The following is a 25,127-nucleotide window of genomic DNA, read 5'->3' on the forward strand; positions in this document are numbered from 1 at the left end:
GAGAGGGAGTGGAAGAGTTTTGTCATTGCGGCTGTGCGGTGCTGCGAAAGACGTTTTTCTGCTGCGTTGGGGGTTTTCTTTGTTGGCATTACCTAAAAAAAACGCTGCTGAAGCAGAATGCAGCTGTGCTGATTAAGTTGGAGCTTGGCTCTTGGCTGTTTTCCTTTAGTTGAGTTTTCGAGCGCGAGCTGGCAGCCAGGTGCGGCAAAAACTAGAAGAAAATGCAAAACAAAAGTAACAACTAATCAAATTTAAGTGGAACAAACACAAAGATGGCATTCAAAATGCTTGGCATTACATAAAATATGCTGCTTCAGACAAAATTCAAACACCAAACATATTCGCGAATTTGAATTGTGCGCGCTCGCAAATTCCCCGCAGGGTAACACTGTCCACTCCGTTAACAGGGAGGGAAACGTAAAGTGTAAGCATATTTTAAATAAAGAAATAATTAAGTATTACATATAAAACGAGTAAATACATTAAGTTAACAAAAAAGTGCAAGGAAAATAGTTGCCCCGTATTTAAATTCGCGCGTGCAAAAATTATTTTTCTAGGGCTGAGAGTAGCAGCTAGCTAGTAATATTAAACGGAATATCAAAATCGAGGAATATCAACGTCGAATGTTTTGAAAAAACAATCGATACTATCGTGATAGTATCGGGCTCAAATAATTATTAAAAAACCATTGAAACCTTTTAGGAACTTGTCCATTGTAAAAATTAGATGCCACCTGTCGATTTGTTTACAAATTTGTCTTCGTATTTTATAGCAGCCAATCCAAACATATCAAAAGCGCAACGACTGTAGCTCGATACTATCATGATAGTCTCAAAACCATCGATAGTAGAGGCTAGCAGCAAAATATCGATACTATCGATAGTGCCCTCTTTGGCTTGACAACACTAGGCTGCGAGGTTTTTTAAAATTGAGAATTGTAAACAATTTACGTTGTTTTACCGCAGCGAATCTTGGCGAATCTTGGATAAAGTTGAGGAAAATCAACACGTCAAGGAATCTGTCTTGCTGGCTCGCCGCTGGTGTGCTGCTGCTGTGCGTGTGTTGTATGTGTGTTTCTGTGGCGGTGTGTGCAATTTTTTCAACATTCAATCCGCGTGTGTTTTGTGTGTGCCCCCGAGGAACGGAACGGAACGCGTGGCCCAGCCCCGGGACAAGAGAAGCCGCAAGCCCCCAGTGCAGCATTAGACCAGACCAACGGACCAGATCACGTCTTTCCAGTCGTAGGAACAGGTGAGTGCTTGTGATCTGCTCTGCCACCTGGCAGCCGAACCGCACCGAGTCGCCGCAGGTGCAATACCCAAGCCCCAATATGACCCCAAACTTCAGTTCGGCCTCAGTTCTGCTCTCTTTTTCGCAATTCCATCTCCTACAAGATTCCGTTGCTTTTAACATTTTTCTACGGAAAAAAAACGTCGACGTCGCTGCTCACGTTTTTGACTTTTTTCTTGTGCCTCTGCCAACGTCGTTCGCCGCTCTCTCTCTCTCTCACTCTGAAAGAGACTCCTCTCAGCTGTCAGTGCTGTCAGCAGCGGCGAGGCGACGTCGCGTTCCCGCGCGCGGGAAATCGCCAACTTTGATTGTTGTTATTTTTCCTAATTTTGCAATGATTTTGACTATTTTTAAAGAATCTGATTCTGCATGTTTTCCCCCTTCGAATGCAATTAACAAAGTGGGTGGTTCCATTCAAATCGGGTGCGTAAACGGGTCTCAAAGTTGGTGCCAAAAACGATGAAATGGTAATCGATGACAACAACAAAGTCGCTGCGGTTTGTTTGGATCTCAATTGGCGTTGCCACCCAGTTGAGAAATGGGTTGAGTGGGTCGTTAATATGAATGATGTTTCTAAACATTAAATAAAATCGATCGATTTCGTTTATATTAGTAGATTTTTTTGGTTATTTTCAAAGAAATTTAATATTTTTACAGATGAGCGTTGAAATCATTTGATTCTCATATGTTTTTCTTATGATTTTAAAGAATTATTGTCGCAGAAAAATTTTTGTAATAATTTTTTGTTAAATACACTACTAAACGGACCCTTTTTATTTGGAAAAACCATTATAAATGAAGTAAAATTTTTTAATTTGTTCAAATATCCGTCCTTTTTTGGACTTGCTGGCATCCCACTCAGCTGTTCTGGACTCCCAGCTGATTGCCACATACCGATAGTGAGAGAGAGGCGAGACACACACGCACACTTTCATGTGAAGACCTGAAACAGGCCTGCCTCGGCCCCCTTTCTGCCCCTGGCAACTGGCATCCATTTCCAGCTTCTCCAATTCCCTTCCATTCAATAAAATGCTGCCACCAGCGGAGTGGAGTCTTGTCTCTCTTTCTCTGTCTCAGCCATAGTCACATTCCTTTGTGCGGCTGCTTCGCGCGGGAGATTCTCTCTTTCTCTCTGGCTCTCTTCCAAATGTCAGTTGAGCCACCAGCAACAACAAGCTCTTGCGCCGTGTGGTTGTTGCATTTTTTGGCGCTTCGGATCAGCTTGTTTTGGCGCGTTCCTCTTGCACACTCGCCGTAGTCGCAGTCGCCTGCGCTGCCGCTGCCGTGCTCTCTCTCTCTCTCTGAGTCGCTGCCGTCGCTGTAGTGTAGCCGTTCCACCAATTCGGGTGCCTGCCTGATCACACTGTGGCCGGCGTGACGACGACGACGTAGAAAATTTTCAATTCTCGAGTGCGCACATCAGAAAACCCTTTTCAAATGCCAATTTCCTTGGGAAAACTCCTGAAACCGTTTTCCCCAACTGCCGTAGCGACTGCCCCATCCGGAGAAGGTAAAAATATTGCACAATTTCCTCGATAAAGTGGTGCAAAAAGCGAAAGAAAAAAGTTCGAATAAAATATATGACGCGTGTGCGAGTGTGCGTGTGTGACAAGTGTGTGTGGTTGGGGGGGGGACAGAATCGGTAAAGATCCGACAAACGTGTGTGTGCTGTTGAACGGAGGGTGGGAGGGATAGCGGTGTATGTGCGGCGGCGGCTGTCGTCGTGTCTTTGCATTTTTTTCTGCTACAAATACAACAAATCAAAAAGTCAAAAGTGCCGAAAAATGTGATATTAGAAATTGAGCAGCCGACACATATTGTCGTGTGGGAGAAATGTTGCAGAATTTTAAATAGTATCTAAAGAGAAATTAAACGAATGAAAAGTGTCAAGTGTCTTCGAGCCATTAAAAAGGTGCCGCTGCCGTCATATAAGTCTTATGTATGCCAATTGGAACTCCCTAGAATGCATGTGAATGTGCGTGTGTGTTTGTGTGTAATGCAATTGGTACTCTCAATGGAGTCTGCGGCCCTTATCCTCCTTATGCATTGCCTAAGGAATTTGGATTTGTCGGCCATCTGGGAATCCAGTTCAGTGAACTGCTGCTGCACTTGGCCAGGACACAATTACCTGCAGATGCTGCGGGCGCCACTCCACAGCGCTGGATCATCGCCTTTCACAAATTATGCGACGTCCCCCCTTTCTAATCTCTCTCTTGGAGTTCCCGCTCGAATTGCACTTTTTCCCGCCATTCGCATAGATTTTGGGCGCTAAAAACAAAAGTGCGCCAGCCAAACGCCTAATTCGCGCCACTTTGTATTTCTCCATTCTTTGGCGCTTCCCTGCCCCCCACTCTCACACACCCATACACACAGACGCCTCTAGAAATGCGCTCCCACTGAGAGAGAGAGTGTCGTTGCTATGCTCTCTTCTCCCTGCACACACACGCACACCACGAAACGCGCTCTTCCGTTTTATTCATTCCAATCAGAACAACGAGTTGGCGAGCGCTGTCGATGCGGGCAGAGGCGCTGCAGATCGGCGGCAGCGAAGCGGACAGCGACGCCGACTGCGCTGGAGGGAAAAGTTGAAAACTTGACGAAAACGAAGCAGCAGAGCAGGCAAAGCAAGTCAGAAGAATGAGTAATAAAGCGTACAAGGAGAAGCAGTAGAAAAGGGAGAAGACCGAGAATCGGTAGAATAAGCAGTAGAGAGCACAGAGGCAAACACAAGACAAAGAATTATGTCAAAAGTGGCGCAAAAAAAAAAACATGTATCTTTGGTAGTAACTCTATGTACACACGAGAGAAAGAGAATGGCCGAGAGGGAGCGAGTGCTGTCCAGAATGGAGTTCATTGATATTTATGTCTGCTTTGCTATATTGCTTCTTCCCCCTCTGCTCTGCTCTCATCTACGCTCATCCTCTCCACTTACCTGCTACAATATCTTTACTTTGCTGTTGTTTCTGCTGTTCGACTTTCTTCTCTTTCTTTTTGCGCGCTTTTTTGCATTCCCTGTTTTGGATGTTTTTTTTTTGCCAGCAAAGCTTTTTGCGTGTTTGCTTTTTAGCATTTTGCTCTTTGAAACTTGTTCAATGTGGGGTTGTGGGTGGGGCTGGGGGCAAGGCAGGCGGCACTTGTCGATGGGGTGGATTTCTGTATACATAAGAGCTCTCTAGATGGTGTCTATCTATCGTCCGAAGATTCCACGTTTGGATTATGTCATGATCAGACTGGAATTTTGCTTTTGTAGCTGACTCAATCCCGCAAGGGAATGCAGGAGCTTCGGCTGATAATAGAGGGTGGAATTCCAGTATCATTCTCACAAAGAAGGAGGAGGATATAAACTTAAGCTTTTGCCCCTTTAAAAGAAAAGTGCCCTTTAGATACTTCCAGGAATCCTCTCAGAATCCTTTTAAGACTAGGTCACTGTGTTAGGGTTCTCCTGCCTCCTCTTTATTTACTCATCAAATGCCATTCGTAAGTGCTCTTCAACACCTTTGCCTCTTTTTGAAGGTTATCCAACACTTTCTCCACTCAAGTGCTTCCCACCTACTCCTTCCAGCAGAGCTGAGCGGAGCGGCATCCAATCAAAGGAATTACTTAAAACAAGAAAGGCAAAAAAGCAGAATATCATTTGTTATATTTTCTCATCAGACATGCACACATCCATCCATCCCTCCCTATAGATATCACCTGTGCCCATATTAACCCGAATTCCTGGTAAAATACCAAAAATATTTCTCAATTACAAGTGCGGAATGTTTCACAAATATTACACGGACTATAATATCCATCCATTCAGCCTCCTCCTTCTCCAGAAGGAATGGAATCCAACGATGAGTTGTGAGTACGTACGACGTACCTCCTATATGGAGGGCCATAGGCATTTCTCATTGTCTATAAATTTTGTTGTTGTTGTTGCTGAACTTATCGAAATTTATGCCGCATTTTTGTCGCTTCGGAGGAGCTGCATCAGACGAAATCGAAGCTGGAGAGAGGAATCAGAAGAGGAGAAGCCGTACGAGAGGGAAGAATCAACAATGATAAACAGTTTCCAGTTATTCCCAGACAAACAAAGGATAGTTCAAGGGATTGGGGGAGGAGGAGTGTAGGGGCGACAGGACGCGCTGGCCACTTGAGCCGGCAATGGGCATCCTTTTAGACGCTGCTAAATATAAACTAAATAATCAATTGAGCGCGTCTCGTTGTCCTAACGGCTACTTCAAGGCCGTCGATTCCAGGAACTGGAACGGCGCTGGGTCCCAGGTCCAGGTCCATTGAAGAACTTTGATTCTGTCGCTCTCTTTCCAGTACACTGGACTCCACCTCACTCTCTCTCTCTCTCTGTCTGACTTTGTGGCTCTGGATCGTCTCTACTTTACTTTCACACGCCGTTGCCCTGGCGGCGCTCTACAGATGCAGACATACATATGTACATACAAACATACGCAGGCACAGGAGGAGACCGAATGAAGACCGACCTCAGAGTCGGAGTCGAAGGCGAAGTCTGAGACGACGATCGACTTTCCTGTTTTTATTTTTTCTACTTTTTTTGCGGCACTTGGAGTTCGTTCGTTCCAACTAATTGCAAGACCAAGAAGATGTAGCCAAACCGCAACAAAAGCAACAAAAAAGAAGGGAGGAGGAGGTGGAAGGAGGAGGAGTAGCATTGGCATTGACGACAGACAGACAGACTCACACACAGATGCATGTGCATTTATCTCGAGTATCTCTGGAATGTATCTCGTCCCAAAATGCATCTCACACACACATACACACCACAGACAGGCACGCACTCGGCCAAAAAAGGACGTACAAAAATTGCAGGCCCCAGACGACGGCGACTCAAGACTCAAGAGGCCTCTCGGATATCTCGAGACCTGTTTTTCAGTATTATATATGTATGTATGTACATACATATTTACCTACATATTGTACATATGTATATATTTTTCGTATATATTTTTTGCGCTCTCCTTTTCGCATTTTGCGCATTCCTTTTCGTTTCATTGCCTCAAGTTGCAATGCAGTTTCGTATGTATGTATGTATGTATCTGCGTTTGTATCTCAGTCTCTTGTCTCGGAGCATTTGTTTTTGTTGTTCCGTTTCCTTGTGGGAAATGTTTCCACACACAAACAGAGGAATCTTTGGATTTGCCGAACATCTCATAGACAGTAGATAGTTTTCCAGTTAAATCCGTTCGTGTTTGTTTGAATGACCTTGGAACCCCGTACCCGAACCCGACCTGCAGACATTTTCTCAAGCATCGGCTCTCTAATTATGCTCTGGAGAGCCACTGAGACTGAGAGGAAGGAAGCCCCTGCTCTATCCACAACATTATTCATATTTGTATACCTGTAGCACCGCCGCGGAATTCTCCTTAAATCCATCGACCCAGGTCGCATTCTCCTTTTCGCTTAATCTTCATTAGAAGGGACATCCATCGGGAATCTGGAAAGGAATATCTTGGGACTGTGTTCTCCGTTTACTTTATGTGTGGGCACTCCTTGCAATTAGTTAGTCATTTATTTATGTTAGTCGCAGCTATTATTTGGACAAAGAAGGATAATTTATAATAAAGTCATTTATTTCAGGGGAGGTGGGGAATAGTAATCTCCTGTCAACAGTTTGGTTAAGCGCTGAGATACAATCCGGTGTGTTAATGATCAGCACGATTCTAGATTATGATTCACATGTGTGATATCGGATATCGAATTTAACTTGAAATTGTTCCCTGATTTTCAATCGATTGAGTTTTAATCAAAGAAAATAATAATATTTTTTAATATTTGAATACAACTAATACAACATAAAAACCATTATTTAGGCTGGGGAATTTATTTTTAAACAGCTTTAATTCGACGATCAGTGATTATAGAGCTATGATTATCATTTTCATTAATATCTGTGCATATTTTATGATCTGATTGATATGCATGTATCTTGGCCCATGGTTTAAACTATAATTTATTCCATAATTCTGTATTCCCTCATATCCCATATTATAATTTAGAAACGTCGTTAGATCACACCAACTAATTCAGCGAATGCTCTTCCAGGTATTGCGATTCGTAAAGAAAACCAAACCAAAAAGAAAGAGGGTTGAATATCTGTTAAGGGAAGAACAGTCCCAGAAGAAGGAACCCAATTAATTAGAAGGCATATCCGCAATTAGTGTGAAAATGATGGCTGAATAGAAAGGAAAAGCAAAATATTGTACATGAGAAAACTCCCAAAAAGAACGGCAAAAAGTGAGGAAAACAAAGAATGTATTGCATAAGAACAAGAACAGGAAAATGGGCGAAAGAAAGTCGTAAGAAAGCATTCCGATATGGGGTAGGTAATAGGTGTCGGAACTGAATTGCAGACCGAAGGGAGGAGGTCCATAAATCGTGGCGAATATAACGCCAGGCGGCCCATATGTCACACAGTGGAATGAAAGGAATATAAAAAGAAGGAAAAGGAAAATAAATGAGGGGAGAAAAGCGAGGAAGGACAAGGAAACGCGACAGGATACAATTAGCGAGGGGGAAGTCAATTGAAGTTACAGCACAGCATTGCAGCGACACAGACACACAAACACAAGGAAATGTGGAATCCTTTAGGGGGGAAGAACTCTATCAACAGCTGCCAGTGCCGCACTCTCCACTCGGTTCACCTGCCCGCATCACCATCATCATCATCATCAGCCAAGAAAAGCAACAGCAACAGAAACAGCATAAGGCCAGCCACCAACTCTAGCCACAACAGGTGCATCGATATCAATAGACAGGGAGACAGAGGCAATGGCTCCTACTCGATATAATTAAGCGTTGTAAAACCACTAGAAAATACCAGTTGACGTTGCGCATGCGCCGTTCGAAGAAGCACCTGACACCGTCACGACAGGAAGAGCCAGATCCAGAGGGGAGCTGAACGAACGGCCAACGGCAACGGGCAGCTGATCCCCGGGTATCAATCGAGACTCGTGGAAATTCTATTAACAAAACAAAAAACTGACCATCTACCTGCCCGAAGATTATCCAATCCACGGCATCCCATAGTATTCTAGCTCTGTAATTTGAATATCTTCAACACATTGAAGAATATTTACACTGCCGTACGCTAAAAAACTCACGTAAACAAATTTGTTTTGGGTTTTCGAGACGAGTAGGAAACTCCTCGACCACATGCTGTGTGTGCGCTGGGTCGCTGGCGATAGCCGATAGCCTCTCTTGGAGGATCATATGTTGTCGAATCCACAGCAATAGATAATACGGGACTAACTGGTGATGGTCCTTTTTGTCAAGTCGTAAAAAAAACTGTAGAAAACACGAAGCATGTGATGGGCATCGTGTCCTCCTCATGTTATACCATTTTCTAAAAGGGGGAAGGAGCCTAAGAATTGATACTTTATGTTCTTTCATTTTACTTTAAATTTATTTAAATTATTATTTTTTCTTTATGTTTCTTATTTTCAGTTCCTCTTTTAAATATTTAAATTATTTCAACACAAAATTCTGCCTCCGACGAGCCAGTCTTCGCAGAAGATTTCAGATTCCTAACCTAAACGGCTTTTCGAGGCCGTACAATTATGGGTTTATATGACAAGAGGTAAGTGTTGCCCATATGTAATTCGAATATCTATGCTCTATATTTGGTTTGTAAATGATTGATGTTTATATAAAAAAATAAAGAATGTATATTTATAAAGTGTTATTTACATGTAAATATCGTATTAATTGTCTTTCAGGCTATAGAAAAATAAAAGAATATGTTTAATGTTCTATATTAAACTAGAAACTGTTTTAGTTTTGGGTTTATAATGGCTTATTTATGCACTAATCACCACTGGTTCTAACTGGTTTACATCATTGTTCTATTGTATATGATTTTTCTATCTTTACCAACACTGGTTTCGAAAAATTATCAAGTGTTTTTTAAACATAATTTCGAACAGTTCGAAGTTCTTGAACAACCTGCATACTTTTTTTCTTGTCTGGCTCCTCACACATTTCCTTTTCCCATCAAACGTTTTTTGTGACTTCCATTTCCTTTGGAGTAACCAAAACTAATTAACACCCCACATGAAGGCCAAAGAACAACATCACATCCCCAGCAATACTTTTGTCTCTAATATCAAACGATATAAGCGACTCTCTCGACTTCCTGTGGCGACTCGACTTACTTCCTTTTTACCACTAACTATCCTGGTAGCCAGCAGCACTCCACTCACTCTACAGTCAGTTCAGTCTCTCTTTAATTCGTTTTACCAAAATGATGTTTATCTAATAGCATTTTCGTAATTATAAAGTGACAGAGCCCTGGAATGGTTATGCCTGAATACCCGCCGATAGAGGCCCGCAGGAGCACAGCTCCTACTGTTCCTTTACTGTTCCTGGATCCCAAGTGCGATAATCTAAAATGCATTTTCACTGTCAATTCCCAAAAGTTCTCCAAAGAGCCCGAACAGATGGTTTTGTAGGTGTTAAAGTCGCTACCGAGCGTTCCATTGCGTTCCGTTGATAACCAAGTGCCGTCGCTGCATTCCTCTACACTCGGCATTCCTTTACAGGGCCTCTCTCTCTCTGCAGCGATGTCCTGCGTGTGATTAGTAAATAATTGCGCGCGAAAATGTCATTAGAAAAGTGTTTAGTTGTGGGACGGTTCGGCTTTGTTGAGGGTTGCACCCTGGGCAAGGGCCAGTGCCAAGGGGTTGTACATACATGCTGATAATGTTGTCATTGCGCACACTTTCTGTGGCTTTTTCCGTCATTGGGCCAGTCAGTCATGTGTCCTGGCCAACACCAGGACAAAAATTAATTGAGTTTAATATGTTTGACCCTCTATTTTGATGTTTTGATGTTGTTGGGTGGGTGCCAGCGACTGCGCATGACAATAATTGCATAATTGCCTAGTCATTTGCTCATGTCAGATGCGTCCCTCGCTACATCATCACCCATGCCTCCCTCTTTTCGGAGCGATCATTCTGATCACTTAAGTGATAGTCCATTTTATGGACATATTTCGTAGTTAGGAGTAGGGAGTCGGGAGTCAACATGTGTGCCGCATAATTATGGGTATTTGTTGCGAAACTATAACGGAATTTGTCAAAATGTCGTTCTTTGAGGTTATGATGTGGCGGAACACAAAGCGTTGCATACTTTTGAGGGCAGCTTTAGTACTGAGAGATTATGGTCTGAAAAGTATGTGAAAAAGTCTCGACAGAGGCGCAGTAATTGTCGTATTCCACTAGATCTCAAAACCCAATCTAGTCCGAAGGACAAAACACCATATTAGTGTTGATAGAGGTCCTCAAAGTGCTATCAGTTCTGTACCACTCCAGCGGTACTAGGATCCATTTCATTTCTACATCTTAAAGTAACCCGTTAATGCTTTAAAGTGTTTACTTAAATAATTTTAAAGGGTTGAGCTCCCCTTCCTTTTATATTTTTAATACTAGCTTCTCGACAATTTCGGAGACTTCATTCAGAGCTTCCAAAATCAAAATAAAATCAAATATAAATCTTCTATATCAACGAATCTCTCTGTACAATATCTGTAAATGTTCTTCCTTGAAGGCTTAAAATGTCTTCAAAATTCATCATCGGGGATGTGTTCCGATACAAATTTATAGCATCAGCAACAACAAATTGGTTGCTCCTTGCCCCTCGCAGCTTGATATAATTTATCATGTGAGAAAGATCGATCCTTTGATACGATTCCCAATGGCAAGATCCACTTAATATGCATTGGACAATATTCCTGGAATGCGTACGGCCTTACGGTGTTTCCCTCTTATCATCTCCGACTGGCGGCGGCACGGCACCCCAAGATAGTGCCTTTACCCCCAGCTGCCATTCGCTACCTACAGCAGAAAACAGAAACAAGATTTTTAAGCCACGCCGCAAAAGGGAAAGGCAACGGAAACTTTCACCGAGAAATGACAAATTTCAGTTTGAACCTTTAACCAGAGAGATGCGAGAACCCTGACCCCGTGAAACCCACCAACAGAAAGAAAGCAGAGAGAGAGAGAATAGATGGTTAAAAAACTTCCTTCACTGTGTGGACTGTGTGCACGTACACTCCATTAGTCCTTCTTCCTTTTTCCACATTCTCCGAGAGAGAGAGACGCGACATTTCTCGCCATAACTCATTTTTAAGCGATTCCATTTCCTCGTAATTTACTACGTGATTACTTTTTCTTGTTCATTAAACCATTAAACGCGATCGATAGTGGAGGGCCAACCTTTACAAGGATCAAAACAGGCATCTTTAGCCTTGGTCTCAATACCACACACCCAATTGCAAGCGCAATCCTCTGGCCAAGGAGAAATGTCTTAAGCATTTGAATTTATGTATGTTGCAGCAGCCCTTTTATTTCTGTTTCTTTACTGCATATTCCCCTTTTCACAGATTCCTTCAGATGAACCCCGACCTCGACACCTTTTGTTGGTCGGTTTGGTCTCAAGGGTTAGATTCCGTTTTTTGCTCCTTTCCTCAAATTGCAAAAATTCGCGCAACGAATTGCTTGAAGTGCAGTTCCTTACATATTCTCTACACTTGAGAGGCAAACGATCTGAGAGGAACATCTGCCCATCGGGGAATGGGAAACCAAATTGAAAGGAGGGAAATTCTATGCGCCTGGCCCAGCCTCCCAGCACAGCCTCTTGCATTATGCATAATGTGCATGCAAATTTGCCAAAATTGCTCAATAATCTTGAGCAGTGAAAAGGGTCCACTCCACAGACAGGCAGCGAGGAAAGGCTTTCTTTTCCTCGTGAACGCGCCCTCGATCCCATTTTCCAGTTCCCTCGATCAGTCATCTCAATTTCAATTTCCCGGATGTTAAATATTAATGTATCCGTTGGGTGCCTCAATCTCGAGTCTACCATCAAGCATCTCGATTCGTCGGAGGCCGTGTCAAAATTCAATGAATTTATGTTTCGTTTGTATCTATTTTAGAGCGGACAAACGCCCCTATGCCCTGGGCGAATTGCTCGGCAGCGCATATTGAATTTCTCTTTCTATTTTTGCAAAAATCAAAAGAAATTTTCGACTAATCCCCAAAAGAGTGGGGGGCACAGTGATTCAGGATTGTATGAATATGTGGTATAGTGGTTTCTGTCGGTTTTTTATATTACCCAAATCAGCAGTATTTGATACTTGGGAGCACAATTAAAAATTAAAAAAAAAAATCATGTACGCGACATGCATTTTGTTTCTGGATTCTCGGGCATTCTTTTTTGAACTGTTCGCATGTGCGTCTGGCTCTGGCGTCGTTTTTCGAATAAAATAAATAAATAAATGATAATAAGACTTTCAATTCATGTACCTTTTCCAACAATGTTGTACCACTGTTAAAACTATCTTTCCTCCTCTACTTTCTCTCATTTGCAGTGTTTCTACTACCAGCAGCACTGAGCCAAATGGAAACGTAGTCAGAAGCGCCGCCAGCGCCAGCACCGAGCAAGCAGCCAGCAGCAACATTGTCGTCGTCGTCAACAGCAGTAGTAGCAGCAGCAGCCCAGCTCCTCTGTCATCCCCATCAGCAGTAGCAGAAGCAACAGCAGCCTCGTCCTCGTCCTTGGCAGCAGCAGCTCCCTTTATAGCACAGAAAGAGCTCCCTGGAACAGAAGTGGAGATGTGCTCTTGTGATAATCAGAACCTTGCAACATCCGCAACGAATGCAACAACTTCCAATGGCATTAAACGTAAACGGCGTTTAAGCAGCAGCGACTCCAATGATGATGCAAAGGTGAGCCACCCATCTCCTATCACCTCCCGCACAAAATATAGAATATTATTGTGTGTCTGCCTGGCTACTCGCATGAGATAAGTTTTATGAATGAAGTTGCATTATCAGAGCACATGTGACCTCGTTGATTGGCGCAATCTTATCAAGGAAATGCCCAGATTGAGTGAGGGAGAGCCAGCAGCCAATGAATGACCTAAACGATCTTGGAATATGTACATACATATGAAGTACGATGATTAAGCTAATTTGATCTGTATGATGGATCTGTGTGGGTTTTTGTTTTCTTAGTTTTGATTTTATTTGAAATTGATTTGATTCTCTTCTTATTTATTGACCTGTGGACTATGGATCTTCTTTGAGTTTAGTCTTCGATTTAAGTATTTCTAAATTAAAAGAAATTAAATCAAATGATTAGCTGAAGTTATATTATACATATATGTACAAACGAGGGTGACTCATTAAACCCACAGAAACTGATATGTTTGATAAGGATGATAAGCTTATATGTGGAACGTACTCCTTCCATGGCAACCCTGAAATATTGGCTTTATTGATTTAAACGTGGCTCACGACCAAAATTCGCCACGCCAGAAAAACCCTATGAAATCTTTGAACAAACCATCAGACCATCAGAAAGATAGTTTATGGGATGGCGGACACTGTAGCCATCTCAACTAAGCGGTTATATCAAATTGTTGGACCCCACGCATTGAGCTACAAATCAACTACTTTGAAAAATAAAAAATATATAGAAAAAAGCTCATATTCATAGCTAACACAGATCTTAACTGAATGATCTTTTCTCGTATTTATTCTTTTTTTTTGTAGATTAAATTAATAAATAACCATTGCAATCACTGATGGTTATTCCAAAAAAAAACTTGATTATCTTTTTTGGATCTTCCAAGTCGATTAGCTTTCTTTTGTTGTAAAAGAAAAGGATCTTAGAGCTACCCCTTTACATTTAATTTTTGTCTGAATTGTTTTCATTGATCTTCTTTTATTTTCCAAAAATCAATTCAAATGTCTCTCTACCGTTTTCGTATGTTTAGTAAATGATCTTTTATTTGTTATTTGCCCTTTGGGAGTGTAGTATCCCTTTCATGGCTTCCGATGATGATGCTGCTGCCGATCCTCGTTCCTCATTAGATCTCTAGCCAAATAAGCAATTGGGCACGTAGCCAGCTCCTCCTGGGCGCACACACACACACGCACACTCACAATGCCAAGATGAGCCCAAAAATAAACGCTACTTATGCGGAAAAAGGCTCATTGGGCATCCTTGCTAGAAGTCAGATCTCTCCGCTCTGTGCCTTAAGTCTCAAGTAGCTGCAATCAAAGCCAATGGAACAATGGCTTCTCTCTGGCGGGTCTCCTGGCGTCTTCTGGCAGCTCCTGGCAGCTGTGTTGGTGCAAAAGATTTTTGGAAAGGATGAAAGGAGCTGGGCAGTATCAGCAGCAGCAGCAGCTCCCTCGACGTGCAATGAATTTGCAGAAATCGAGTTTGGGTTGTTTTTTTGCACTGTTTTCCTGCCGTTTGCTTCCCTGCCAAACAAACAGCAAATGTCATTTTATTCAGGAAAAAAAAACTAAGGCAAACGTCTGGCCCCCTTCAAGCTGTAAGGGAATTCCGAGGGGTCTTGCCACTAGTATGTTGAGCATATGCACGAAAGGACAAAGGACAGCGACAACGACGTTGCGCATGCGCGCACACCTTGAGCAGCGTCACTTTCTCTCTCTCTCTCGCTCTTTGCGGATCACCAGGGGTGGTTTCCCAAGGAGAGGACGGACCTTAAAGTCAAGGCGGAGCGCAAAACGTCCGTTAGAGCCGTAGGATGTATTTGAAATTGCGATAGTTGTAGGTTATATGTAGCTTGAGGCGCAGTAACTAGATCAAGACGATGGGTAAGGATGGGTAAGGGATCGGCATCGACTACCGGAATGGGACAGAGAGCTAACCACAAACACGAATGAGCCAGCGAACGAGTGAGCCGAAGAGGGGTTCAGCGGCACCGCCTTATCCTTTTCAAGGATCACTGGGTTGGCTGCCAAGTTTTTCCATTTTTCCTACGGTGCTCCTTGCCGCTTCCCTAATTAAATATTCATCGAGACGACATTTGCTGCAGAAGATGTTACCGTTCCATAAAAAGTGGTCGGTCGGTCGCTCGCTTGCATTTTGCTACCCCGTCTAGGGACATTATCCTTATGCAAATGTGTGTCCCGTTCCCGCTACCGATCCGGGACTCCGGTCTTCTCATTAGATTTCCGTTAAACTTTTATGCAAATCATCCTGCTTTTCCTCCTCTTTCTCCTACTCCTGTCGGATGTCATCTGGGTTTGGAGGATACACTATGTGCATATGTAGCCCCTGCATTGGAATTCCTTCCTTGAAATATTATACAATATTTGTTTTGCTGCTGGCAAAAGGATAAGAATTACGGTATTATTTTACCAATTTGTCAGTGTAATGTAAACCCTTTTTTCTTTCTCTTCTGCTCGATGCATGAAATCGCTGAAAGTTTCTTTCTTCTTTTTTTGGGAAAACTTCATTGTTTCTTTTCACCGAAACAAGACACGAGAAGGGAGGGCAGTGTTGGGATAGGGTTGAGGTTGAGGTTTGCCTGGGATGCAATCAAGTGCAGGGCTTGATTTCTGTCAAGTCAGTTCCGCGGGCATTGTGGGAAATTGATTTCAAGTTTTCCCCAGGTTCACCCCAGATTTCATCCCGTCATGGGATGGGATTCCACGAGCTCTCATGTTCTCTGTAACTCGAAGTTTTCTCTAATTTTAAAGAGGATTTCACTTAGCTAACGGGTAAACAAGAGTTGACAGGATCGTTTGGGATGCTTTCTGTAATGATCTGTTTTGAGATGACAGATCCCATCCGTACGATAAGAAAACGAGTTTGAGCTTAAGAAAGTTGAAAGATACATCAGCTATCTACGCTATCGATGATCTAGAAAGCAATAAGTATTAATAAATAAATGCAACAACAGAGATTACATTCGTTTTCTTTAAAAGTACCTCTGCGGGCTGCAACTGTTGGCATATATCTTGCCTCGATGATTCGCGACAGGAAGAGGCATTCATTATTCATTGTTTGCCTCAGCTTCAGTTTAAAATTCAGCTACAGACTCAGATCTAGATCCTCAGAGTTCACATACTTGCTAGTGGTATGTGCTATCCTAACAGATCAGATTACAACTACAATTCCATTAACAGGACATACCAATCAAAAAGCTTTTCTCAAAACGAATGAGTTGGAACGTATGTATAAAGTATAATGAAGTGAAGCATTGGTCAAGCATTTAGAATTTGGGGGAAGTAAACAAAAAAATGACCCAATCGGCGGGACCCAAATGGAACATCAATGTGCCCGTCATAAACACTTTTCGCATGTTGGTCTGGCTCTGTCATCGGTTTTCGAACAATAAATCTCCGGAAAATGGGAGCAATGGAAAGTAGAACCAAACTTGAAATTAAAAACCCTCCTCCATTATTCGCATACTCGTAAAGCAGAAATTACATTAACATATTTCCTCTTCTAATGCTCCTTTACCTCAGAAGCGTCTTGTGGTAATGATATCCTTACCTAACATTTATCATTTCATGTTTTGGTATTCAAAATTCATTTGCGGGTTTATCCTTTGTCCACTTACGCTCAGATCCTGCCCGTCCGCTGATGGGCTATGCTTTAATTTACTTTCGTCATGGATCTAACCAATTGCATGATTAATTACAATCCGTCTGTCTGTCTTCCTGTCCGAGTGGTTTACTCTCCCTCTCTGGACTCATATTTCTTCCGACTTGATGAAGATTTTCCTGCCAAGTCACGGGCAGGACAACGGCGAAAGGATTGTGTTGGATTAACCCCCCCTGTGGACACTGACCAGAGGTCAGTGTTCGGTTTGCCTAGAAATATGAGTGTTTGTTATTGTCCTTCTGGGACATGTATCCTCTCCTGTCTGGCATGTTGTTTACATATCATTTATTACAAGAAGAGCAGGGAGCAGTGGACAGTCCTCGGCTTGAGAATTCAGAATAATGACCATTAGGGAGAAATGTAATTTGTCAATGAAAGAAAACAAGGAACGAAATAAGTTTCTTATATTTTTTTTTAAAGAAGCTTTAAAGCAGCGTTCAAGCTCTCGAGTGCTCCCACAAGGCGCGGCACATTGATGCTCGGCTCGAGACGCACAAGCTAATGAGAATTGTCAAAACAACATACATTGCTTGTGCCTGACACCGCAATTGATGCTCTCCAGCTTCTCTGATAAAAGTTTCTGTTGTCGTTGTCAGGCTGCTTCCCAGAAATCACAGTTTATCTCCGACTGAAAATTTTCTCTCTGTAAACCACAGCCGCTTGGAAAAATATTAACAATTATCACAAAGCCATCGAAGAGAGAGAAAAAAACTAAATTAAATGTTATCAAAAAGGGACTTGGGGGAGAAGTGAAAAGAAAGAAGGTAAAAATAATAAAACGAAACAACAATGCTGCATATTACACGGCAAAGTTACACCTGGTCCTGGTCCTGGCCCAGGGACGGGGACGGGGCAGACCCACGCCACGCCAATGGTAAAACGATCGACGCGACGCAGCGAAAAAAAACTAAAGGTGTTTCGGTTTCGAGCAGACGGCAGTCGAAAGATTACGACACATAAGCGCAGGACTTTGTAGGGTATGAGCGAGAGCAGCAAATGCCAGCACAGCACAGAGGGAGACCCAGAGAGAGAGAGAGAGAGAGAGCGAGAGGGAGAGGGAGAGCCAGAGTGTCAGCAGCAGGAGAGTAAGAGCCACACAATGGGGCATTGAAGGATATTGAGGTTGACGACTGCGACGACGACGATGTTTGTCGCATAACAATTGCTTTTCTTGACTGTTTTGTAGTATATGTACCCATAACTGCTAGAAGATGTGAATCAGGAATTGTGGAATTGCATCATCTGCTCCTGCTGCTCCCTCCCAGTGATATTTCGAGTGATGTTTTGGGTGCCTTAAGCAGGCAACAGATCAGTTCATCATCAAGTGACATCAACTGCAATCGCAGTCACAGGGACAGGGACAGCTGCTACCGTCGTTGACTATGTCTTAGGGCAGTGGAGAAATCCTTGAATCGGCTTAAGGGCAACAACCCAGTTTAACCCTTGTTAAACTTAAGATGCAACCCTCTCTGCTCAGATTGGTCCAGATTCAGTTCCAGCCCACATTACAGTTCACTAATTTCTCACACATCATGTCATAAAGTTTCCAAAGACAAGAAAATACCTACACTCTATCCACGCTTGACCAGATTTCGATACCCCCACCCCCCTAGCAGATGCAATGTCCACGCACCAAAACGAAGGAAAACCGAAAGGAACAGAACGGAATGTTATGTTCATTGTCTGTGGGATTGTCCATTGGCATTTCTTATGCCATTGCACGCTTTGATTTTAATTACATTGCATCTGGGGTTCCTTGACATGTGTCCATTTCCATTACCATTTCCATTTGCGATTGCCATTCTCTCCCTCTCTCGCTTCTGTTACCCAAATCATCTCTCCCTTCAGAAGAGGGTTGCTTGTTGTTAGTTACGTTCCTGCAGTTCCTCCAGAAAGAATAAGAAATTAAATTTGTCATGCGTCTCGGACCTTCCTGTCCGTCGTCTGATGCAAAAAAAAAATAGATGTATTTACCTTGGAAATGTATCTTCCTACCGAGAGGGTATCATGACGTGGAAGAAAAGAAAGAAGGAACGGAAGGCAAACCTACTCAAACAATTAAAAGTGTCACATAAATATCGTAAAATTCCCTCATTTTTACGCAACAAATTATGTGAAAATCTTTAATGAGCATCTCCTCCATATGGAGAGACAGCCAAGAGCGAGGGTTGGCTATAATATTGTTAAGCTTTTACGATGTGTGAGATTGCCAGTTATAGAAGTGAACATTGAAACATATCCCCCCAGATTGATATGTGCAAAAATTTGATAAAAGAAATAGTTTTTCAATCACGAAAAAGATCAATTTCAGTCGTAAACTTAGGGAATACCTTTGGGAAATATATTTTATAGCTTCTATCTTGAACCTCTGTGTGATATTTAATGAAGGGTCAGATCTTGAAATATTCTTGACCCAATCATCAGGATACAAATCAATGTCTGGTTCTTGACTTTCGAGAATGATCTTTAGAGGTTTCAAATTTACTTAGAACTTTGCATGATTTGATATCCGCACAAGAACCTATGGAGTGTGGGCAATCCTACAGAAATCCTTCTATTCTTTCATAGATTTATATGGAGTTTCTTATCTTGGCTGCTGTATTCGATCAGCTGCCGATGAGAACAATGGTCAAGGATCTTGCTGCTGTAATCTTATGACTCACGAGGGATTCTGTGCGTTTCTGTGGTTCCCATTCGCCTTGCTCTACATTCGACTTTCGCAACGCCCCACACGATCTGTCCCATGGTCTTCTACCCTACAGTCTTTGAAAAAGATAAAAGATAAATTACTAGAGAAATAGCTTCCAAAGATTTAACAGATTTTTGCGCTGCAGCCGCCTCTGGCAGCTCGAGCCAAAGACGGACATAAATTATATAAGTACTCTCTTTGCAGTTGTGTGTTAGTGTGTGTGCGTGCGTGTCTAGGTAGGGATTTTTCCAACGTCTTCGTCTACCTGGACACACACGTAAGAATTGTTGACAAAAATAATTGTAGAAAGGATCAGGGCCAGCCGTGCCGTGCCGTCAGTGGGATTTGTTGTTGGGCTGATAAACACCCAGAGGCGAAAAATGCACTGCAAAAACAACAGACAGGCACAAGCACAAGCACAACCCAGGCCCCACGGAATGAACGAATGTCTCAAGGAAATAGCCAGATCTCCGGGAAGGAACTACAACTACCCTTAACAACGGTAGAGCGGCAGAGCAAGAGAGAGGGCAAGCTACTGCTGCTTTCCAGCCTTTATTCACCGTTCACCGTTGTTGCAACGTTGTCGTGAAAGCAACCCCTATTTCCAGGCCGTTGCATTCGTTGAGCAGGATAACGACGATCAACGATCGGACTGGAGTGATGTGTTCGGGGTTCTCGGGGATCGGCGATCTGGAACGAGGGACGTCGAGCTCAGTTGCACAGCGCCAGTCAACGTGTTTGGTTCACACACAATCCGCTCAATCCGGCTCTCGTTTCGGAGTGACCAGAAGAACAAAGACTATTTATATGTATCTATAATACATACATACTACCAAAAATAATTAAATAAAAACAGAAGAAAAACAAACCAAAAAAAAATGATACGCTGCTAAAAGAGGAGGAGAAGCAGAGACTGATACCAAAAAAGAAATACTGTATATTTCGAGTGCAAAAAACTAATTTAATAACCGGATTTGGCAAAGAGATCACCTCACCAGCCAACCAGCCAACCAACAACAAAATAAACCAACCAACAAATTGTTTCCAATGTTATAACATACGAAAATTATTTGCACTTTTACACATACCAAAGAATCGACCGAATAATCCAAATTTTAACCAAAGACTGCAACGAGAATCGAGAATTGTCAAAGCAAAAAGTGCAATAACAATTTTTGTATATTGATTATACCAAAAAGAAGGAAAGAAACCATTCCAATAAACGAACCAAAACGATCCCACGATCACCACGAGAAGATCCCAAGCAAAAGGAGAGAAAACCGAACTAAGACAAAGTGTTATTGTTATACCTCTATACGAACGTAGCCGTAGCCTTTATTCTGTATCCTTTTGTGTGCCGTGCCGCCTACACTGCACTCCACGATTTCTGGCTAATATTTTGTGCGGGTGTACCCGGTCGGTCCATCTATCAAGGATTAACAATTTTGACAGGCGTGCCCACATAAATTCTTGCCAACGCTGAACCGCTGCCCCGCTGCCTCGCTGCCTGATCTGATCCTCCTTTGCTAATTATATTCGAGACACGTTTCTAATTCCGCCGCCATCCGACGTTGTGTGTGTGTGTGTGATCCAGTTACTGACTCCTGAATATCCTTTCCATTCTCGTTCATGTTATTATGAAGTTGGAACAGAAGCGCAAATTCATTGAAATGGTAAAGATTGTTTTTGGAATATATCTATTAGTGTACCTATGCAATTTTAGTTTAGGAACATTAAAGATTTCAAGGGGAAGTTCTTGGAAGAATTCTTGTAAGAATTCTGAGAAGAGATCAGAAGTTAAGCCATGAGGGATTCAAAGTCTACTTAAAGCTGATCTACAGATTAAGGGATTCAACTTTAGCATCAGTAAAGAACCATCTGCTCTTGACTACATTTTCTTCTGTGCAGAGATCTTTTGCCTTAAGCTCTGAATAATTGAATCTAATATAAATATTTTGTGTGCTCTGTTTTTTTTTTAGGATCCCGAACTCGGCTTTGAGCCACCATCGGCCAAGCGGCAGCAGCGTCTGCCTGCCATCTATGGCAGCGATCAAAGCAGCAATCTCTCCTCTGTGGCCTCCTCGGTGTACACCTCCCCTGGCCAGAGCACCCAGGAGCTGCTGAGCATACGCAGCTCGCCGGCAGATGAGTTGCCAGAGGCCTCGCACAGTCCGCTCCCCGACAGCCCCGACAGTCCGCCCAGTCCAGATCGCGGCTCGGCCAAGCAGGCGCCCGTTGTAGTGCGCTACGCTGTGGACCAGGTTAGCAGCAACAGTCTGCCAGCAGTGACAGGGTCGCAGGACCAGCATGAGGGGGATGATGATTTGCTAGACGATAGCTGCGAGGAGTATTCGTACGGCGAGGAGGATGAATTGGATGAGGAGGACGATGAGGAGATTAACTCGTCGACTATTTCGCCAGCCTCATCGGGCGGCAACCCGCCCATGCCGATCTATGGGCCCACGCTGAGCAACATCGTCAAGGACATGTCATGTCACGGACACGGCATATCACAGCTCGAAGAGTACTCGGGCCTGAATTGCATGTCACCAGCGGTGGAGAGCTCGCTGCGTCAGTGCCCCCTGCCGGCCTTGACCTGGGCCAATGCGGCCGATGTGTGGAAGCTGATGTGCCATCGGGACGAGCAGGATTCGCGCCTGCGCAGCACCACCATGCTAGAGCAGCACCCGGGCCTGCAGCCGCGCATGCGGGCCATCCTTCTGGACTGGTTGATCGAGGTGTGCGAGGTGTACAAGCTGCACCGGGAGACCTTCTATTTGGCCGTTGACTACCTCGATCGCTATCTGCATGTGGCCCACGAGGTGCTGAAGACGCACCTGCAGCTGATTGGCATCACGTGTCTGTTTGTCGCCGCCAAAGTGGAGGAGATCTACCCGCCGAAGATTGGCGAGTTTGCCTACGTCACCGATGGCGCCTGCACCGAGAGAGACATCCTTCAGCACGAAAAGATCCTGCTGCAGGCCCTCGACTGGGACATCAGCCCCATCACCATCACTGGCTGGCTGGGCGTCTACATGCAGCTGAACGTGAACAACCGCACCCCGGCCTCGTTCACCCAGATCGGCAAACAGAATGCCACCGAGAAGGCTGCCGATGATGCCTTCATATATCCCCAGTTCTCGGGCTTCGAGTTTGTCCAGACCTCGCAGCTGCTGGATCTGTGCACTCTCGACGTAGCCATGGCCAACTATCCGTACTCGGTGCTGGCTGCGGCCGCTATTAGTCATACATTTAGTCGGTAAGTTCAAGGGCTCCTCATACGAGTAGAGATGTGCATTTACTAACTTTGTTTCTCTTTTTTGAACTACAGTGAGACGGCCCTCCGTTGTTCTGGCCTGGACTGGCAGGTGATCCAGCCCTGTGCTCGCTGGATGGAGCCCTTCTTCCAGGTGATCTCCAAGAAGGCCGCCTACCTGCAGGTGAATGAGCAGAACGAACAGGTCAGCAACAAGTTCGGACTGGGCCACGTCTGCCCCAACATTGTCACCGACGATTCGCACATCATTCAGACGCACACCACTACGATGGACATGTATGTAAGTATCTCTCGAGAATGCGCTGAAAAGAGGGTGGACGTAGACTCTTATGGATAGTCCCTAATCTGGTAATGCTCTTTTTGCAGGACGAATTGCTTATGATCCAGGATGCTATACACGCGATGCGAGCCCGGACCCAGGCCTCGCCGGCCACAGCGCTGCGCGCCCCGGAGAGTGTTCTCACGCCGCCCGCCTCTAGTCACAAGCCGGACGAGGAGCTGGGCGATGAGGACGAACCGTCCGCGAGCAGCAGCAGTAGTGGCAGCAAAAGCAGCGGCGGAATCAGTAGCTCCACCTCCTGTCACGCGGCCCATCGCGAGAATATTGCCACAGCTGGCAGCATAATGGCTGAGAACAGCAGAGGCAATCGCTGATAGATCCAGCGCATGCATCAAGCTCACAAACACACACCACGCCCGCCCAAACAGTTTTTACGTTAAGTGTTTCTTATAATTAAATTATTTATGTTAAGTGAAAAGTTATTAGTTGCCTAATTCCTATGCTACAAAATATTTAATTTCAACTTTTGCAAGCGCCCCTCCCTCTTTTTTTTTGTTTTTTCGGCTTGATAATTTCTTCGTGGCCCGATTTTTTGCTCAGTTTAATATTTAAATATGTGTATTTATCCAAAATCAGAAATATAATCATAATTGTACACTCCTAACTACCTAAAGATACAGATATGCATAAAGAGCATAGAGCGTAGAGCACACGTGGAAAACTGAATAGATCCTTAGATCCTAATACTAGTATACCTGCTGAAAGGGAGGCATACCCTCAAATGAAACAATATGAAATTGAAAACAGGAATATATATACACATATATATATATATATATATATATATATGTATGAGTAAATTGTTGACAATCGATCAGATCATGTCCAGCAGAGCCAGAGAACCAGTCAGAGTCATCCACTCATCAATTACCAATTTAATCATTAAGCGCAAGATTAACAAAACTAAACTGACGTAGAAAGCGATGGCAGGAGGCGCAAATCACTTGACTAATCAACTAAAACTAGAATATAAGTTGAGGGAAATGCCAGAACTAGAACCTGCATATGTAATGTAGATGTAGTAACTAAACCGACTAATGCTAAGCCCTGCATTTCCATTCAACGATTAAAACCACTAACAATGAATCAAACAAAGACAACAAGTCCACAGCTGACATGGAGTGACAAAGAGTAATGGCATAATTGAAGCATACAACATACAACATACGAGTATATGTATATCCTGAATCCCTGAATTGAACGCAAACTACAGAAAGAATAACTGTAGAAAATACTTACCCCTTACATGAGTGCACATGTAATGTAACATTTTTTAATTTAGACTAATTTGCCATAATTTGCTAAGCAAATAAATCCTGTATATAAAGAAGAAACACACACATACGCACACACAAAAGGAGCATACCGACAAAACGCAAACTGAAACGCATATAGTATATTATTATATAAGTGTAGGATTTCTATATACGGCTACGATATGTTTTGTATATTGAAATTGAAATATTGAGGCAATAGTGCCCCGCTAGACAATTATTATTAGTTGCATAGTTTAGGCATAGGTAACAATAAGTGTTCATACGATTAAGGATGGAATGAAAACAGAAAAACCACAAAAACAACGACTAAAAGAAAAGAAACAAAAACAAAAAAATTGTATCTATTTATGTTTTATTTGTAGTTTTTAAAGGCAATATTCATTTGATTTTAAACAATTTCACAAGTACGCTTATACCCCAATAAACAATCTATACCGGATTACACATAAATAAACTATGAAAGTCATGTTGAATTCAACGGATAAATAAATTAATTCTTGTAAATACTAATAAATGAATATTCTGTGATTTCATTTGGGATATCCACTCGAACCGTATTGACATTCGAACCTGAAGTGGGGTTCCGTTTTGAGAGTTGAAGTATCGTCAAGTCCATATCCCTTAACAATTGATTTTTTAGCTTATAAACGCTCCAATTATTATTTGTATATTTAACCTTTTTTTGTATAGCTAGCACCCATTTCCTAAATATTTAATGTATTGAAATAAACTTCTCAGACTGTTGTCAAGTGTCATTTATTATAGCCAGGCGAGCAAATGATCTTGAAAAATAATAAAACATACATTAAGCAA

General features: G+C 43.0%; 1 protein-coding gene across 3 annotated transcripts; it reads left to right on the top strand.

The window, feature by feature from the left end:
* Nucleotides 1-903: 903 nt before the first annotated feature.
* LOC111071736 (G1/S-specific cyclin-E) lies at nt 904-25,127 on the top strand. Of its 3 annotated transcripts, none has more exons than XM_022363231.2 (6): nt 1,162-1,251; nt 8,752-8,884; nt 12,671-13,028; nt 21,400-22,679; nt 22,752-22,977; nt 23,064-25,127. In XM_022363231.2, the coding sequence occupies exons 2-6, from the start codon at nt 8,865-8,867 to the stop codon at nt 23,349-23,351; spliced, it is 2,172 nt and encodes a 723-aa protein (XP_022218923.2). In that variant the 5' UTR covers nt 1,162-1,251; nt 8,752-8,864; the 3' UTR covers nt 23,352-25,127. The 3 variants fall into 3 exon arrangements, with proteins under 3 accessions (XP_022218921.2, XP_022218923.2, XP_022218922.2); XM_022363230.2 differs by lacking the exon at nt 1,162-1,251 and adding an exon at nt 2,613-2,800; XM_022363229.2 differs by lacking the exon at nt 8,752-8,884 and having other exon boundaries at nt 904-1,251.

Source organism: Drosophila obscura, unplaced genomic scaffold (assembly GCF_018151105.1).
Source record: "Drosophila obscura isolate BZ-5 IFL unplaced genomic scaffold, ASM1815110v1 contig_46, whole genome shotgun sequence".
NCBI lineage: Eukaryota > Metazoa > Arthropoda > Insecta > Diptera > Drosophilidae > Drosophila > Drosophila obscura.